The sequence below is a fragment of the Nerophis lumbriciformis genome, linkage group LG08 (genome assembly GCF_033978685.3).
Source record: "Nerophis lumbriciformis linkage group LG08, RoL_Nlum_v2.1, whole genome shotgun sequence".
NCBI lineage: Eukaryota > Metazoa > Chordata > Actinopteri > Syngnathiformes > Syngnathidae > Nerophis > Nerophis lumbriciformis.
The window spans coordinates 17,827,280-17,845,653 of NC_084555.2; the positions used below are offsets into that span (position 1 = coordinate 17,827,280).

At 40.5% G+C, this 18,374-nt stretch overlaps 1 protein-coding gene across 2 annotated transcripts in view; it reads left to right on the top strand.

Annotated features, from left to right (window-relative positions):
- Positions 1 to 16,513, top strand: part of degs2 (delta(4)-desaturase, sphingolipid 2) — a 57,976-nt gene extending 41,463 nt beyond the window's left edge. Inside the window, exons 2-3 of one of the 2 annotated variants that reach the window (XM_061968359.1) lie at positions 32 to 774; positions 15,730 to 16,513. In XM_061968359.1, coding sequence (XP_061824343.1) covers positions 58 to 774; positions 15,730 to 15,873 — 861 coding nt within the window. In that variant the 5' untranslated portion in view covers positions 32 to 57 and the 3' untranslated portion in view covers positions 15,874 to 16,513. The remainder of the gene's footprint in view (positions 1 to 31; positions 775 to 15,729) is intronic. The other variant, XM_061968358.2, reaches the window with a different exon arrangement.
- The last annotated feature ends 1,861 nt before the right edge of the window (positions 16,514 to 18,374 follow it).

Sequence of the window (18,374 nt, forward strand, 5' to 3'; positions counted from 1 at the left end):
TCTCATCTTTTCTGTCATGTTTTCCCTGCAGCCAAGTACCCAGAGATCAAGTCCCTGATGGGTCCTGATCCCCACTTGAAGTGGGTGGTGTCAGGCATGGTTCTGTCCCAGCTCCTGGCCTGCTACCTGGTCCGCAATCTCCCCTGGAAGTGGATTTTGTTCTGGGCCTACGCCTTGGGCGGCTGCATCAACCACTCCCTGACGCTGGCCATCCACGACATCTCCCACAACGTGGCCTTCGGTAACAAGCTGGCCAAGTGGAACCGCTGGTTCGCCATGTGGGCCAACCTGCCCATCGGTGTGCCGTACTCGGCCTCCTTCAAAAAGTACCACATCGACCACCACCGCTACCTTGGAGGAGACAAGCTGGATGTGGACATTCCTACGGACTTTGAGGGATGGTTCTTCTGCACGCCCACCAGGAAGTTCATCTGGCTCTTCTTGCAGCCTTTCTTTTACACCCTGCGCCCCCTGTTGGTCAACCCTAAGCCAGTGTGTCTGCTGGAGGTCCAGAATGCTGCTGTTCAGCTGGCCGTGGACATCGTTATATACCACCTGTGGGGGATCAAGCCCGTTGTTTACCTCATTGCAGGATCTATCTTATGTATGGGACTGCACCCCATCTCTGGACATTTCATAGCTGAGCACTACATGTTTCTGAAGGGACACGAGACATACTCCTACTACGGGCCGCTCAACTTCATCACCTTCAATGTCGGCTATCACATGGAGCACCACGACTTTCCAAGCATACCTGGCAGCAAACTACCTCAGGTGAGACCATCTCATTTTAACTTTGGAGTCAACTCTAAACCGTTCTAGAATATGGGTCAACATCCAGCTTGTTTGCCCGCAGTAATCAACGATGATGGAAGTCTTTATTATTAAAGGGGAACATTATCACCAGACCTATGTAAGCGTCAATATATACCTTGATGTTGGAGAAAAAAGACCATATATTTTTTTAATCGATTTCCGAACTCTAAATGGGTGAATTTTGGCGAATTAAAACGCCTTTCTAATATTCGCTCTCGGAGCGATGACGTCACGTTGTGACGTCACATCGGGAAGCAATCCGCCATTTTCTCAAACACCGAGTCAAATCAGCTCCGTTATTTTCCGTTTTTTCGACTGTTTTCCGTACCTTGGAGACATCATGCCTCGTCGGTGTGTTGTCGTAGGGTGTAACAACACGAACAGGGACGGATTCAAGTTGCACCAGTGGCCCAAAGATGCGAAAGTGGCAAGAAATTGGACGTTTGTTCCGCACACTTTACCGACGAAAGCTATGCTACGACAGAGATGGCAAGAATGTGTGGATATCCTGCGACACTCAAAGCAGATGCATTTTCAACGATAAAGTCAAAGAAATCTGCCGCCAGACCCCCATTGAATCTGCCAGAGTGTGTGAGCAATTCAGGGACAAAGGACCTCGCTAGCACGGCAAGCAATGGCGGCAGTTTGTTCCCGCAGACGAGCGAGCTATCGACCCTAGCTTCCCTGGCCTGCTGACATCAACTCCAAAACTGGACAGATCAGCTTTCAGGAAAAGAGCGCGGATGAGGGTATGTCTACAGAATATATTAATTGATGAAAATTGGGCTGTCTGCACTCTCAAAGTGCATGTTGTTGCCAAATGTATTTCATATGCTGTAAACCTAGTTCATATTTGTTAGTTTCCTTTAATGCCAAACAAACACATACCAATCGTTGGTTACAAGGCGATCGCCGAATTCGTCCTCGCTTTCTCCCGTGTCGCTGGCTCTCGTGTCGTTTTCGTCGGTTTCGCTTGCATACGGTTCAAACCGATATGGCTCAATAGCTTCAGTTTCTTCTTCAATTTCGTTTTCGCTACCTGCCTCCACACTACAACCATCCGTTTCAATACATTCGTAATCTGTTGAATCGCTTAAGCCGCTGAAATCCGAGTCTGAATCCGAGCTAATGTCGCTATAGCTTGCTGTTCTTTCCGCCATGTTTGTTTGTGTTTGCTTCACTATGTGACGTCACAGGAAAATGGACGGGTGTATATAACGATGGTTAAAATCAGGCACTTTGAAGCTTTTTTTAGGGATATTGCGTGATGGGTAAAATTTTGAAAAAAACTTCGAAAAATATAATAAGCCACTGGGAACTGATTTTTAATGGTTTTAACCATTCTGAAATTGTGATAATGTTCCCCTTTAAACCTTTATTAGAAAATAAATGCCAAAATTAAGGATGATTAACTTTAAGGCGGAACAGTTGTTGTTGTGTTTTGGCGAACATTTGTTGTTGTGGCTTTTGCAATTGTTGTGGCTTTTGCAATTGTGTTGTGGCGTAAAGTTGGGGGATTAAATAGATTTTAGCGATACATTTTCGTTTTTGGTTGCAGATGATTTTAAAAAATAAGTAATAATCTGTTTTTTTTCTTTTTGCTCCGGCATATTTTTGCCCCCAGGAGCTTTCGTCACAGTCATCATTTTTATTGCGGTATTGTTGAATGTGCTCAAACAGTACTTTTGCACACACTGAAATCTTTTTACCGAGTTATTTTTTTTAATAACTAAAATCAATAGACACACTGTTAGAAAACCCACTATTTGCATGTTTTGCGTTTTTTTTATGCTTTACTAGTCTTAGTAGTTTATCTGTTTTAATGGCTAAGCTTTCATTGTTTAAAATATCGGTTTGTATTAGGGCTGCAACAACTAATCGATTAAAATCGATTATAAAAATAGTTGGCGATTAATTTAGTCATCGATTCGTTGGATCTATGCTATGCGCATGTGCAGAGGCAATTTTTTTGTATAAATTTTTTTAATTTTTTTTTATAAACCTTTATTTATAAACTGCAACATGTACAAACAGCTGAGAAACAATAATAAAAATAAGTATGGTGCCAGTATACTGTTTTTTTTCCAATAAAATACTGGAAAGGATAGAAATGTAGTTTGTCTCTTTTATCCGATTATTAATCGATTAATCGAAGTAATAATCGACAGATTAATCGATTATCAAATTAATCGTTGGTTGCAGCCCTAGTTTGTATTATAGCACTTTAAGATTTATTTAAATGAAAAGTCCTCTTTGTTCAGCGGTCCTTGAATGCACCGTAAAAACACCTCCGTCTCGTATTCCCATGAGTATAGAACGATCTCTCTCTTTAATTGTGCACATTGAACCTACAAGCTGGGCTCTCTTCAAATAGCTAAGTTGCTCAGACAGCAATGTGTTTATATACATTGGGGTATGTCCTTTCTCAATGGGGACAGATGTCATTGTCTCTATGTGAGCATTCAAGCTAGCGAGCTTGCGACAGTCTGTCTTTGAGTTTATCAAAGTCCAGTTATCAATCTCGGTTTTTCGATAATTTTGATGTAAAACTGTACTACTAACTGTAACCTGCCTGGTTTACTCCCTGCTTTTAGTTCCACCCGGGACTTGAACATGGGTTGTCCAGCATGAAAGATGAGCGTTCCAGCTACCGAGCTAAAAGCCAGAGCTATCAACCCTTAATGCTCTTAATGTTGTCAGAGAGTGAGTGAATGATGCAGATGGACAACTTTCCAATTTCGGGCTGGGCGATTATACTATATGATCGTGGTCGATGATTGTGATTCATTTCCAGAAGGTCATAGTGATCAGCTGTTAGTTAGCATACATTAACTCGTTCAAACTTGGTATTGATATTGTACAAGTATTTGTTGCAGGTTGCTAAGATTGTATTTAGCAACGAAATAAAGCACTGATAGCTACCTACTTCTTTTTTCGGTCTGGTTACTACCGTTAATGTTGGCACTGATGCTATTATGGAAACTGGGTTCCACACTTGTGGAGGTATTGAGATGCTAACTGAGCTGAAGTCTAACAAGATATGCAGAAGTCTCGCACTATTTCTCTTTTAGGCTTACATTTCTTAAGAGTGTAGTTCGGAGAGCGAATGATGTGACCTTTAGTTCCACAAAGAAGGTTATGTCGATGAGGTGTGCACAGATTAGATAGGCCTCGCCCGTCTTTGACAAACCCAACACAAAAGAGTTTGTTACCTGCAAATATTTACCAGATGGAGCACTTTGTCACTGATTAACCATCACCACTCCAGCACCGACACACATGTGGGCTTACAAGTAGAAATGGGAAAAATCATTGAATCTCTGATGCGTCACAATTAGAATGTTGACGATGCTGAATCGATGGACAAATGTTCAAATATCGATTATGTATGCATGTATAAAGTAATACAGACAGTTCTAAAATGCAGCATTATGCTAATGTTCTCTTATAGGGCAACTGCACTTATTTTTGGAATTTTGCCTATCGTTGACAACCATTACGAGAGACAAGAACACACTTTTTTTTCAGGAATCGAAGAATATTAAAAGCGCTTGCAAAATGCGGTTATGGGAGTCATCTTGTAGCCTTCAAAGCCCTCAAAAAACAACTTCAAAACCCTGCATCAACCTGTTATGTACAAACCCCGTTTCCATATGAGTTGGGAAATTGTGTTAGATGTAAATATAAATGGAATACAATGATTTGCAAATCCTTTTCAACCCATATTCAATTGAATGCACTACAAAGACAAGATATTTGATGTTCAAACTCATAAACTTTTTTTTTTTTTTGCAAATAATAATTAACTTAGAATTTCATGGCTGCAACACGTGCCAAAGTAGTTGGGAAAGGGCATGTTCACCACTGTGTTACATCACATTTTCTTTTAACAACACTCAATAAACGATTGGGAACTGAGGAAACTAATTGTTGAAGCTTTGAAAGTGGAATTCTTTCCCATTCTTGTTTTATGTAGAGCTTCAGTTGTTCAACAGTCCGGGGTCTCCGCTGTCGTATTTTACGCTTCATAATGCGCCACACATTTTCAATGGGAGACAGGTCTGGACTGCAGGCGGGCCAGGAAAGTACCGGCGCTCTTTTTTTACGAAGCCACGCTGTTGTAACACGTGCTGAATGTGGCTTGGCATTGTCTTGCTGAAATAAGCAGGGGCATCCATGAAAAAGACAGCGCTTAGATGGCAGCATATGTTGTTCCAAAACCTGTATGTACCTTTCAGCATTAATGGTGCCTTCACAGATGTGTAAGTTACCCATGCCTTCGGCACTAATGCACCCCTACACCATCACAGATGCTGGCTTTTGAACTTTGCGCCGATAACCGTCTGGACGGTTCGCTTCCCATTTGGTCCGGATGACACAATGTCGAGAATATTTCCAAAAACTATTTGAAATGTGGACTCGTCAGACCACAGAACACTTTTCCACTTTGCATGAGTCCATCTTAGATGACCTCGGGCCCAGAGAAGCCGGCGGCGTTTCTGGATGTTGTTGTTAAATGGCTTTCGCTTTGCATAGTAGAGCTTTAACTTGCACTTACAGATGTAGCGACAAACTGTATTTAGTGACAGTGGTTTTCTGAAGTATTCCTGAGCCCATGTGGTGATATCCTTTAGAGATTGATGTCGGTTTTTGATACAGTGCCGTCTGAGGGATCCAATGTCACGGTCATTCAATGTTGGTTTCCGGCCATGCTGCTTACGTGGAGTGATTTCTCCAGATTCTCTGAACCTTTTGATGATATTATGGACCGTAGATGTTGAAATCAGAATCAGAATCAGAATCAGAATCAGCTTTATTGTCATTACGCAAGGTAACGAGATTGAGGCCATTCCATACAGTGCGATGTGTGCATGCTAGAAAAACAATGTGCAAATATATAAAAATTTAAAAAATGTAGAAGTGCAATGAATATGGTGTAAAATGAATATATACATGAAAAAACAAAACAAAAACAGGGTGGTTGGTGGAATGGGTTATTGCACCGAAGAGAAGGCAGTTATGAGGGACAATGGGGCAGTCCGTTCAGGATGGTTATGGCCCTGGGGAAGAAGCTGTTCTTTAGCCTGTTTGTTTTGGTTTTAATGCACCTGTAGCGCTTCCCAGAGGGCAGCAGGTGGAACAGGTCAGAGCCAGGGTGGGTGCTGTCCTTGATGATGGCACTGGCTCTGTTGAGGCAGCGGGAGGTGTAGATGTCCGTCAGAGAGGGGAGAGGGCGGCCGATGATCTTCTGAGCCGTCTTGACCACTCTTTGCAGCCTCTCCCTGTCTGCTGCAGTGCAGCTGCCGTACCATACCGTAATACAGTAGGTCAGCAGGCTCTCGATGGACGAGCGGTAGAAGGTCAGCAGCAGGTCAGGCTTCAGGTTGTACTTCCCGAGGACTCTAAGGAAGTGTAGCCGCTGCTGAGCCTTCTTGATGATTGATGTGGTGTTGACTGTCCAGGAGAAGTCATTAGAGATGTGGACTCCAAGGTACCTGAAGGTGTGGACCCTCTCTACACGCTCGCCGTTGATGTAGAGGGGGGCAGGGTCGGTGCTGCTCCTCCTGAAGTCGACGATGATCTCTCTGGTCTTGCTGGTGTTGAGAGCGAGGTTGTTCTACGAAGACCAGGCCGTCAGCTTCAGGACCTCCTCTCTGTAGGCAGCCTCGTCACCCCTGGAGATGAGCCCGACCACTGTGGTATCGTCGGCGAACTTGACGGTAAGGTTGTCACTGTGGGCCGGACTGCAGTCATGGGTGTAAAGGCAGTAGAGGAGGGGGCTCAGCACACAGCCCTGTGGGGAGCCGATGCTCAGCGTGCGGGAGGATGAGAGGTGCGGGCCAAGTCTCACATTCTGGGGTCGGTCCGTTAGGAAGTCCCTTATCCAGGCCTTTGTGAGAGGGGGGAGGCCAAGAGTGTCCAGTTTATTGCAGAGTCTGTCCGGGATTATTGTATTGAAGGCAGAGCTATAGTCCACAGAGAGCATCCGGACGTAGCTCTGCTGCTGCTCCAGGTGGTTCAGAGCAGAGTGGAGAGCAACAGCGATGGCGTCCTCTGTGGACCTGTTCGCCCGGTATGCGATCTGGTGGGGGTCGAAGTCTGGAGGGATATGGTCCTTGATGTGCTGGAGAACAAGTCGCTCGAAGCACTTCATGATTACCGGAGTGAGGGCCACTGGTCGGTAATCATTCAGGCTGGTGATGGGAGACTTCTTCGGCACCGGGATTATTGTAGATGACTTCAGGCAGGATGGGATGACTGCCTGAGCCAGGGAGAGGTTGAAGATCCTGGTGAGGGGGGGAGCGAGCTGGTGGGCGCACGTCCTGAGCACCTTTCCAGGTACTCCGTCTGGTCCGTTGGCCTTCCTGGGGTTCACAGCCAGGAGCACTCGTCTGACACTGTGCTCCTGTACAGTGAGTGGAGTGGCGCCGGAGCCCGGTGGGGGCGGGGGCAGGGCTGGAGCAGATGAGTGTCGCTGGGGGGTTTCGAAACGGGCAAAGAAACAGTTAAGCTCCTCTGCCAGTGTCGCACTCTGATCCGCAGTTGTCATATTGCAGCCTCTGAAGTTCGTGATGTCATGAATGCCCCGCCACACCTCCCGTGAGTTTTTGCTGGACAGATGGGACTCTATGCACCTCCTGTGGTCCGCCTTTGCTTTTTTAATCCCTCTCTTCAGGTCGGCTCTAGCAACACTGTACAGTGCCCTGTCCCCTGACCTGAAGGCTGCGTCGCGGGCCCTGAGGAGTGTGCGGACCTGGCTGGTCATCCAGGGTTTCTTGTTGGGGTAAACCCGGATGGTTTTTTCCACAGTCACATTCCCGATGCAGAACTTTATGTAGTCCAGCACCGTTCCTGTGGCTGTCTCCAGCTCCTGTTGTTGGAAGAGGTCCCAGTCTGTGTGTTGGAAGCAGTCCTGAAGTTTGGGGAGTGCATCGTCAGGCCAGGTCATAACAGTCTTTGTGATAGGCCTGGCCTGGCGTCTGATGGGGGTGTAGGTAGGAGAGAGCAGGAGGGAAAGATGGTCTGACTGTCCAAGCTGGGGGAGGGGTGTAGCTCTGTACGCGTGCTTTATGTTGGTATACACGTGGTCCAGGGTGTTCTTGCCCCTTGTAGAACACTTCACGTGCTGGTAGAACTTAGGGAGTACAGTCTTCAGATTGGCCTTATTAAAATCCCCTGCTATGATATGAACACCGTCGGGGTGGGCCCGCTGCTGTTCGTTGACGGTGTTCAGCAGAAGAGAGACCGCTGTGTTTACTTTGGCGTCCGGTGGAATATACACAGCCGTGATGATAACAACAGACAGCTCTCTCGGGAGAAAAAAAGGCCGACATCTAACAGACATGTACTCCACGTCCGGGCAACAGTGCTGTTCAGTGATTGTCCCGTTGTTGCACCAGTTCTCATGCACGTAGATACAGAGCCCCCCTCCTCTGCTCTTACCGGAGTCCTTAGTTCTGTCCCGGCGGAGCAGAGTGCGTCCGGCTAGCTGCATGCTAGCATCGGGTATTTCCGGGTGAAGCCAGGTTTCGGTGATAATCATAGCACAACAGTCCCGAACATAGCGGTTTCCAGCAAGTTGTAACTCCAGGTCGTCCATCTTCTGTACAAGGGATCTGGCATTTCTTGCAATTGCACTTTGAGAAACGTTGTTCTTAAACCGTTTGACTATTTGCTCACGCAGTTGTGGACAAAGGGGTGTGACTCGCCCCATCCTTTCTTGTGAAAGACTGAGCATTTTTTGGGAAGCTGTTTTTATACCCAATCATGGCACCCACCTGTTCCCAAATAGCCTGCACACCTGTGGGATGTTCCAAATAAGTGTTTGATGAGCATTCCTCAACTTTATCAGTATTTATTGCCACCTTTCCCAACTTCTTTGTCATTTGTTGCTGGCATCAAATTCTAAAGTTAATGATTATTTGCAAAAAAAAAAATGTTTATGAGTTTGAACATCAAATATGTTGTCTTTGTAGCATATTCAACTGAATATGGGTTGAAAATGATTTGCAAATCATTGTATTCCGTTTATATTTACATCTAACACAATTTCCCAACTCATATGGAAACGGGGTTTGTATGTATGTATGTATGTACAGGTAAAAGCCAGTAAATTAGAATATTTTGAAAAACTTGATTTATTTCAGTAATTGCATTCAAAAGGTGTAACTTGTATATTATATTTATTCATTGCACACAGACTGATGCATTCAAATGTTTATTTCATTTAATTTTGATGATTTGAAGTGGCAACAAATGAAAATCCAAAATTCCGTGTGTCACAAAATTAGAATATTACTTAAGGCTAATACAAAAAAGGGATTTTTAGAAATGTTGGCCAGCTGAAAAGTATGAAAATGAAAAATATGAGCATGTACAATACTCAATACTTGGTTGGAGCTCCTTTTGCCTCAATTACTGCGTTAATGCGGCGTGGCATGGAGTCGATGAGTTTCTGGCACTGCTCAGGTGTTATGAGAGCCCAGGTTGCTCTGATAGTGGCCTTCAACTCTTCTGCGTTTTTGGGTCTGGCATTCTGCATCTTCCTTTTCACAATACCCCACAGATTTTCTATGGGGCTAAGGTCAGGGGAGTTGGCGGGCCAATTTAGAACAGAAATACCATGGTCCGTAAACCAGGCACGGGTAGATTTTGCGCTGTGTGCTGGCGCCAAGTCCTGTTGGAACTTGAAATCTCCATCTCCATAGAGCAGGTCAGCAGCAGGAAGCATGAAGTGCTCTAAAACTTGCTGGTAGACGGCTGCGTTGACCCTGGATCTCAGGAAACAGAGTGGACCGACACCAGCAGATGACATGGCACCCCAAACCATCACCCAACCATGCAAATTTTGCATTTCCTTTGGAAATCGAGGTCCCAGAGTCTGGAAGAAGACAGGAGAGGCACAGGATCCACGTTGCCTGAAGTCTAGTGTAAAGTTTCCACCATCAGTGATGGTTTGGGGTGCCATGTCATCTGCTGGTGTCGGTCCACTCTGTTTCCTGAGATCCAGGGTCAACGCAGCCGTCTACCAGCAAGTTTTAGAGCACTTCATGCTTCCTGCTGCTGACCTGCTCTATGGAGATGGAGATTTCAAGTTCCAACAGGACTTGGCGCCTGCACACAGCGCAAAATCTACCCGTGCCTGGTTTACGGACCATGGTATTTCTGTTCTAAATTGGCCCGCCAACTCCCCTGACCTTAGCCCCATAGAAAATCTGTGGGGTATTGTGAAAAGGAAGATGCAGAATGCAGAATTTTGTGACACACGGAATTTTGGATTTTCATTTGTTGCCACTTCAAATCATCAAAATTAAATGAAATAAACATTTGAATGCATCAGTCTGTGTGCAATGAATAAATATAATGTACAAGTTACACCTTTTGAATGCAATTACTGAAATAAATCAAATTTTTCAAAATATTCTAATTTACTGGCTTTTACCTGTATGTATGTATGTATATGTATGTATATGTATATATATATATATATATATATATATATATATATATATATATATATATATATATATATACACACACACACACACATTACAGAAATTACGCAATACTGTATCAATAACTAAAGGAGCATTGTAGACATATTAATATTATTATAATTTAAATGTAATACAATTACAATATATGTTGTGCAACATATTTACATTATAATAATAATAGATAATTAAAGATGTATAATCGATTCATGACCAAATTGTAGTGGAATGGTGAGGTGGCCAAATATTCCCACCTGTGGTTACAAGTCAGTAGCTGAACTTTGTACGCCGTGTGATGAAACTCATTGAAACTCATAAACTGCAGCAGAAAACCTGTTAGTCCAGGAAGACTTTTTGACAAGAAGACATGTTTAACTAGCACTGCAGTGGAATCTAACTTTCTATTGGAAAAACTGGACAATCCTTTCAAACACTCAGGCACACTTTGACAAAGCACTGCTGGTCGCATTTGCATATTATGTTTGTGCAGTCAAATGAGAGACCTTACACCTGCACGTACACCTGTTGTATCGGCAAGAAAGGGACATAGTCTCGTTTAACCTCCACTTTAAGAAGTGATTACTGTGGTACCTCGGTTTATGTTCTGAAAGGTACGAAGAAGACTCCACTGTACGAAAACTGAAGCAAGTTTTTTTTTAATATATAAGGTCAATCAATCGATCTGTTCCACCCAAAATTTTTAACACATTATACAGCGACTAAAGATATATATATGCAGAAAATAAATGTACATTTAACATCCCTTTGACCTTTTATTGAAGACTCTTCTTGGTGATAGAAATGGTACTTGGAGTTATTTCTTGAATTTAATAGTGTTTCACACCCTCTTTACCAAATTGCTGATGTTCGCAACTTTCTTTGGCCCCATGGTGGATTAGTTTGCAGTCAATAAAAAAAGTTTGGACACTCCATTATGTGGAATGATATCCGGGCAAACAGAGTAGTTTGGAGTGCACTAAAACCAAGGTGCTACTTCGGCCCGAGTGATATGGCCTAAAAATGAAAACTCCATTTAAAAAAATTTTTTTTTACAAACAATTCGGTTTATGATTTTCTTTCTGATTTTTTTTCCCCCCTACTTTTTAAAGAAACCAATGAATACAAATGACAAAAGATAGTTCAAAACAAGTTTTGCTTTTATTTGATCAAAAACGATTAGATTGAAATTAGGGATGTCCGATAATGGCTTTTTGTTGATATCCGATATTGTCCGACTCTTTAATTACCGATACCAATATCAACCGATACCAATATCAACCGATATATACAGTCGTGGAATTAACACATTATTATGCCTAATTTGGACAACCAGGTATGGTGAAGATAAGGTACTTTAAAAAATAAAATAAGATAAATAAATTAAAAACATTTTCTTGAATAAAAAAAAGTAAAACAATATAAAAACAGTTACATAGAAACTAGTAATTAATGAAAATGAGTAAAATTAACTGTTAAAGGTTAGTACTATTAGTGGACCAGCAGCACGCACAATCATGTGTGCTTACGGACTGTATCCCTTGCAGACTGTATTGATATATATTGATATATAATGTAGGAACCAGAATATTAATAACAGAAAGAAACAACCCTTTTGTGTGAATGAGTGTAAATGGGGGAGGAAGGTTTTTTGGGTTGGTGCACTAATTGTAAGTGTATCTTGTGTTTTTTATGTTGATTTAATAATTAAAAAAAAAAAAAAAAACGATACCGATAAAAAAAAACACGATACCGATAATTTCCGATACTACATTTTAACGCATTTATCTCTAATTGAAATGAAACTGAGTCTGGCTCTGAGCACAATTATTGTTTGAATAATATTGTTCTTTTTAGACCAAATATACATTGAACCTTAAAATACTTTTTTTAATGAATCTTTTTTAAAGAGCTAAATTAAGAGCTTCCTCTGGGAAGCAATACTTACGCTTGAATAAAATACTTCTGTAAATAAGACATCGTATTATACATTGTATGTGAAAAATGAATCAAGTAAAGAAGACAATAGTTTTTCAGTAAGTCAAGTGGATAAACGCAGGCTTTTTCATTCACATCTTGGCGGTGTGCAGAGTGATCGTTCTCCACTGTGCTTCTTTCTTATCATACATGGTATCATCATCAGTGTTCAGAAAATTACTTTAAAAAAAAAAATTAATTATAGTTCCTTGTTAGTTTACCAAAAAAGGTTATTTGGAATTTATAGAGGGATTACTCTTTCATAAATAATCTGGCTTATGCAGTTGAGAGACGTTTATTAGAGCTGAGTGTGCACAGTGCAGCATTTCAGGGCATTCAATCGATCGCAACTGGACTGTTTGGTTTGTCTTAGAAGACGTTTTGCTGCTCACCCGTGTCAGCTTCATCGGTTTGTGCTCATCGACTTAGATTGGTCAGATCTAGTCTTAGACTTAGATTGGTCAGATCTAGTCTTAGACTTAGATTGGTCAGATCTAGTCTTAGACTTAGATTGGTCAGATCTAGTCTTAGACTTAGATTGGTCAGATCTAGTCTTAGACTTAGATTGGTCAGATCTAGTCTTAGACTTAGATTGGTCAGATCTAGTCTTACACTTAGATTGGTCAGATCTAGTCTTAGACTTAGATTGGTCAGATCTAGTCTTACACTTAGATTGGTCAGATCTAGTCTTACACTTAGATTGGTCAGATCTGAAATCCACTGTAATGATGCCAAGTACAATAGTGTATCTAGTCGATACTACTGTGATTACATCGATATTTTTTAGTGTCACAAAATCTTTTATTTTATTTAACATTTATTATGTTTATAAATAGGGATGTCCGATAATGGCTTTTTGCCGATATCCGATATTCCGATATTGACCAAACCCTTAATTACCGATATAAACCGATACCGATATCAACCGATACCGATACATACAGTCGTGGAATTAACACATTATTATGCCTAATTTGGACAACCAGGTATGGTGAAGATAAGGTACTTTTTTTAAAAAAAATAATAAAGTAAGATAAATAAATGAAAAACATTTTCTTGAATAAAAAAGAAAGTAAAACAATATAAAAACAGTTACATAGAAACTAGTAATGAATGAAAATGAGTAAAATTAACTGTTAAAGGTTAGTACTATTAGTGGACCAGCAGCACGCACAATCATGTGTGCTTACGGACTGTATCCCTTGCAGACTGTATTGATATATATTGATATATAATGTAGGAACCAGAATATTAATAACAGAAAGAAACAACCCTTTTGTGTGAATGAGTGTAAATGGGGGAGGAAGGTTTTTTGGGTTGGTGCACTAATTGTAAGTGTATCTTGTGTTTTTTATGTTGATTTCATTTAAAAAAACAAACAAACAAAAAAAAACGATACCGATAATAAAAAAAAAAACGATACCGATAATTACCGATATTACATTTTAATACATTTATCGGCCGATAATATCGGCCTGCCGATATTATCGGCCTGCCGATATTATCGGACATCCCTATTTATAAACTCAGGAAATATGTGCCTGGACACATGAGAACATCAATTATGACCAATGTATGATCCTTACATTAAATATACTTGTTAAATAGAACCTCTGACTTGTTTTAATGAATACTTATGCCTACTACGCTACTGTATTGTAATGTTAGTCATAAGGTTGTACGATATACCGGTATGAGTATAGTACCTACTCAGTGGCCTAGTGATTAGAGTGTCCGTCCTGAGATCGGTAGGTTGGGAGTTCAAATCCCGGCCGAGTCATACCAAAGACTATAAAAAAATGGGACCCATTACCTCTCTGCTTGGCACTCAGCATCAAGGGTTGGAATTGGGGGTTAAATCACCAAAATGATTCCCGGGCGCAGCCACCGCTGCTGCCCACTGCTCCCCTCACCTCCCAGGGGGTGATCAAGGGTGATGGGTCAAATGCAGAGAATAATTTCGCCACACCTAGTGTGTGTGTGACAATCATTGGTACTTTAACTTTAACTTTAACTTAATGAATCATATTCGGTACTATACCGCCTCAGAAAAGTACCGACCCACCCGTCGTCGTCACGTCGTGTCATTGCTGGTTTTACGAGCAGAGGAGCATGTTCGGCAGCGCACAATCACAGAGTACTTACAAGCAGACACAGTGTGTAGACAGAAAAGGGAGAACGGACACATTTTGGCTTAAAATCTAGCGATACAGGTGAAGTTATAACATTGAAGCGTCCTCAGGAAGAGGTGCTTTAAGACATGGCTAACGTCGAGCCGCAGTGTTTTAGCTACTTCTAAATCACGAATCCTCGCCTCCATGGCGACAAATAAAGTAAGTTTCTTACAAGTATCATCCTTGCAGGACGAGGAATAACTAAACATGCTTCACTACACACACCATCAAAATGTAAACAAACGCCATTGGTGGATCTACACCTAACATCCACTGTAATGATACCAAGTACAAGAGCGTATCTAGTCGATACTACTATGATTATGCCAATATTTTTTGGCATCACATCTTCTTTCGTTTTTTTAAAATGTATATTATGTTTGTAAACTCAGTAAACACATGAGGACTTTGAATAGGACCAATGTATGATCCTGTAACGACTTGGTATCGGATCGATACCCAAATTTGTGGTATCATCCAAAACTAATGTAAAGTATCAAACAACAGAAGAATAAGTGATTATTACATTTTAACAGAAGTGTAGATAAAACATGTTAGAAGAGAAAGTAAGCAGATATTAACAGTAAGTGAACAAGTGAATTAATAATAATTTTTTTACAGCTTGTCCCTCATAATTTTGACAAAATAGAATAATAAATGACACAATATGTTACTGCATATGTCAGCAGACTAAATAAGGTGCCTTTGTTTGTTTACTTACTACTAAAAGACAAGTTGTCTCGTATGTGCACTATTTTATTTAAGGACAAAATTGTTCTTCAATTACAATACTGTACCGTACATTTTTTGTTAAAATAAAGCCAATAATGCCATTTTTTGTGGTCCCCTTTATTTACAAAAGTACCGATAAGTATTGGAATACAATTTGGTAACGGTACTGAAATAATGGTATCGGGACAACACTAGCAGTTATATATAAAATACTTATTTTGTCTAAGTATTGCATATTTTGCATTTTCCTATCATAAAAGCGTTATTTTTGACAAAAAGGCCATGAAATGTTAAAAAATGCAATAATGTAATATCAATGGATATATCTGAAGTTAAGATTTCAAGTGTTAAAAGTGAAAGAAAGTGTTAATTTATTGCAGACTTGTAACACTTTTAATAGCGGGTCCCTTTTGCACCCCAAGAGTCAGAGTGTGAACTCATCAGGGTGTTCATACGCTTTTATAGCTAAAGTGTTGATTGTGTTCCTCCCACCTGGTCTTTCCTGGTAATGACTGGTCATTTCTCCCTGGGTGTTGCAGGTGAAGCAGATTGCAGCAGAATATTACGACTGTTTGCCCCAACACACTTCCTGGATCCGGGTGTTGTGGGACTTTGTGTTCGACGACAGCATCGGTCCGTACGCCCGGGTCAAGCGGGACTACACTCTGGGCAGGCAGGAGTAGACTGAGCCGGGAAAACAGCAACAGGAATGTGATTTTTTTTTTTTTACCGTGGTTTGCACGCCATTGTCCTTTTTTTTTTTTTTGATAAGAGTTTCAACGCTGGATATTTTCTTCTCTATAAAATGTTATCAAAAAAAATCAACGCCGACATTTCATCCCTTCGGAGCCCAGATGATTGCTTCCTGTCCTACAAATCCAGATGACAAATATTAGTCCGGTCTTTTACATTTTCATCCATTCCATTCAACGATGTGTTCAAAGACGGCCTAAAAAAAATGCACTGTTTTGTTTCAGTGTTCTTTTTTATGTTTGTTTATGGTCACCATGTTTCTTCCTTTGCTCTGCTAGTTGTTTATCCTCCATCAAGCTAACCTTGTGACAACTTTGAATGCAAAAAGAAGCTTAGCTCACAAGAGTCCCTCAAACGTTTCATATGAAGGCCAAATGGGACTGAATGAAACCTTTGGGCTTGACGTAACGCGACTGCAGTACTCTCTCAATTGAAAATTTCACCCACTTTGCTAATATTTAAATGTACAAATAATAATAAATATCTTTACAATACCATCAAACATGTCGTCCTTGTTTACCTCCATTAGATCAGCACAACACTGGCTCAATCCATGCTGTCTGAATAGCCCCATACATGCAAAGCATGGAAACAGGAGTTCAGAACATTCAGAAACACACACACCAACGCATTAAACTGTCAACAGTTCAACTCAAAAGTATTCATACTCTCGCTACATTTTGACTTTAAAGGATGATTTATTTGTTCAATCTTTTAGCTGTAAATTACAACTTTATTTTTTGAAAATGTAACTTATAAACTATTGTGCTTCTACAGCTCTGAAAATGTTGTTTGTCTTGAGAAATAAATAATACCCAATTTAAAAATAAACCCAAGAAACAATTTGATTAAATAAAATAATTGAACATATTTTGCACATTTTGATGAAATTATCAACAGAGCTTGAAATGTATGTTGATTAAAAATCTTACCTTAGTAACCCAAAATTACAAGAATCCTTTAGAACAGGGGTGTCAAATGTGCGGCCCGAGGGTCCGGATCAGGCCCGTGAACAGGTGTTACCCGGCCCGCGGGATGAATTTGCGAAGTATGAAAATTAACTTGAAAATTTTGAATGAAAGAAACAGCTGTTCCAAATGTGTCCACTAGATGTCGCAATAGCAATTATTTGTATCTTTGTAGATGATGCTACATATGTACAAAAAAATAAACCACATGTTAGTGCACCAGTCGAGGAAAATGATCAAACTACATAAATAACATCTTGTAATTGGATTTTGATAAAAAAAAAGTTTATCTTGATTGAAAATTAACACCAATGAGTTGACTGGTGAACATTATCACATCATTTATTCAGAAAGTATAAATAACGACAAATAAAGATAGAATACTATTAACCGCAACATGCAAGTGTGAAAAAACCCCAAGAACATTATGATTTGTACATTTTCAGAATGTGCTTGTTCTATTTTTAAACAAAGAAAACAATCTGAAGTTATCTTTATTTTCAAGTTATCGTGCCGTGATTTTACCAGTCCGGCCCACTTGGGAGTAGATTTTTTTTCCATGTGGCCCCCGATCTAAAATGAGTTTGACACCCCTGCTTTAGAATGCTAAAATGTGGGACTTCTTGAAAGAAAAAAAAATACATCTTTGTTGTGTTGTTTCCGGCTAAACGATAATATTACCATATTGACCCGAAAACAAAGGTCATTCCATATTTGGGGTCCAGAGCTTTTCTTACTTAAAAATCACTTTAACGCTTAAATGTGGCCAGAACAGGAATCCTTTCGGGTCGTACTTGTGTCAACGATTGAAAATAAGAGACATTTTGCAGAAAATAACAAAACATAACCTGTATTATTTTGTCATTTCTTGAGTGCAACAGACGGGTTGCCAGATCATTTTATATTTGGATCTAAATAAACCAACATCAAGTCAGTTAATAAAGAAATGGCTATTCAAATTGGCTATGGCATAAATCCTAGGCCATATTTGTCTTAGGGGAAATTATTGCCCCAAATGTACAGTAAACAACTCAAACAGAGAAACTAGTTTAGTTATGTTTTGGTCCAAAGTGTACATGCAGATCAGGGGTGTCCACACTTTTTCCCCACTCACGGCCACATAACGTCAAAATATGCATTGTAAAAAAAAAAAAAAAAATAAAACAGTGTCAGCGTAAGTGACAAAGTGTATTATTAGCCGAATCAGTGGTTCTTCAACTTTTTCACCAAGAACCACCTCAGAAAACACTTGGCTCTCCAAGTACCACCATAATGTCCAACATTAAAATACAGTAGCGTAGTAGGCCTAAGTATTCATTAAAAACAAAGCAGCGGTTTTATTTAACAAGTATATTTATTATTTTTAGCCACTAACATGACAGTAACATTAACACTGAATATAAGAAAATAAAACACTGTACTTTAATCAAGTGACTTTTTGGCATACCACTAGTAATACACGT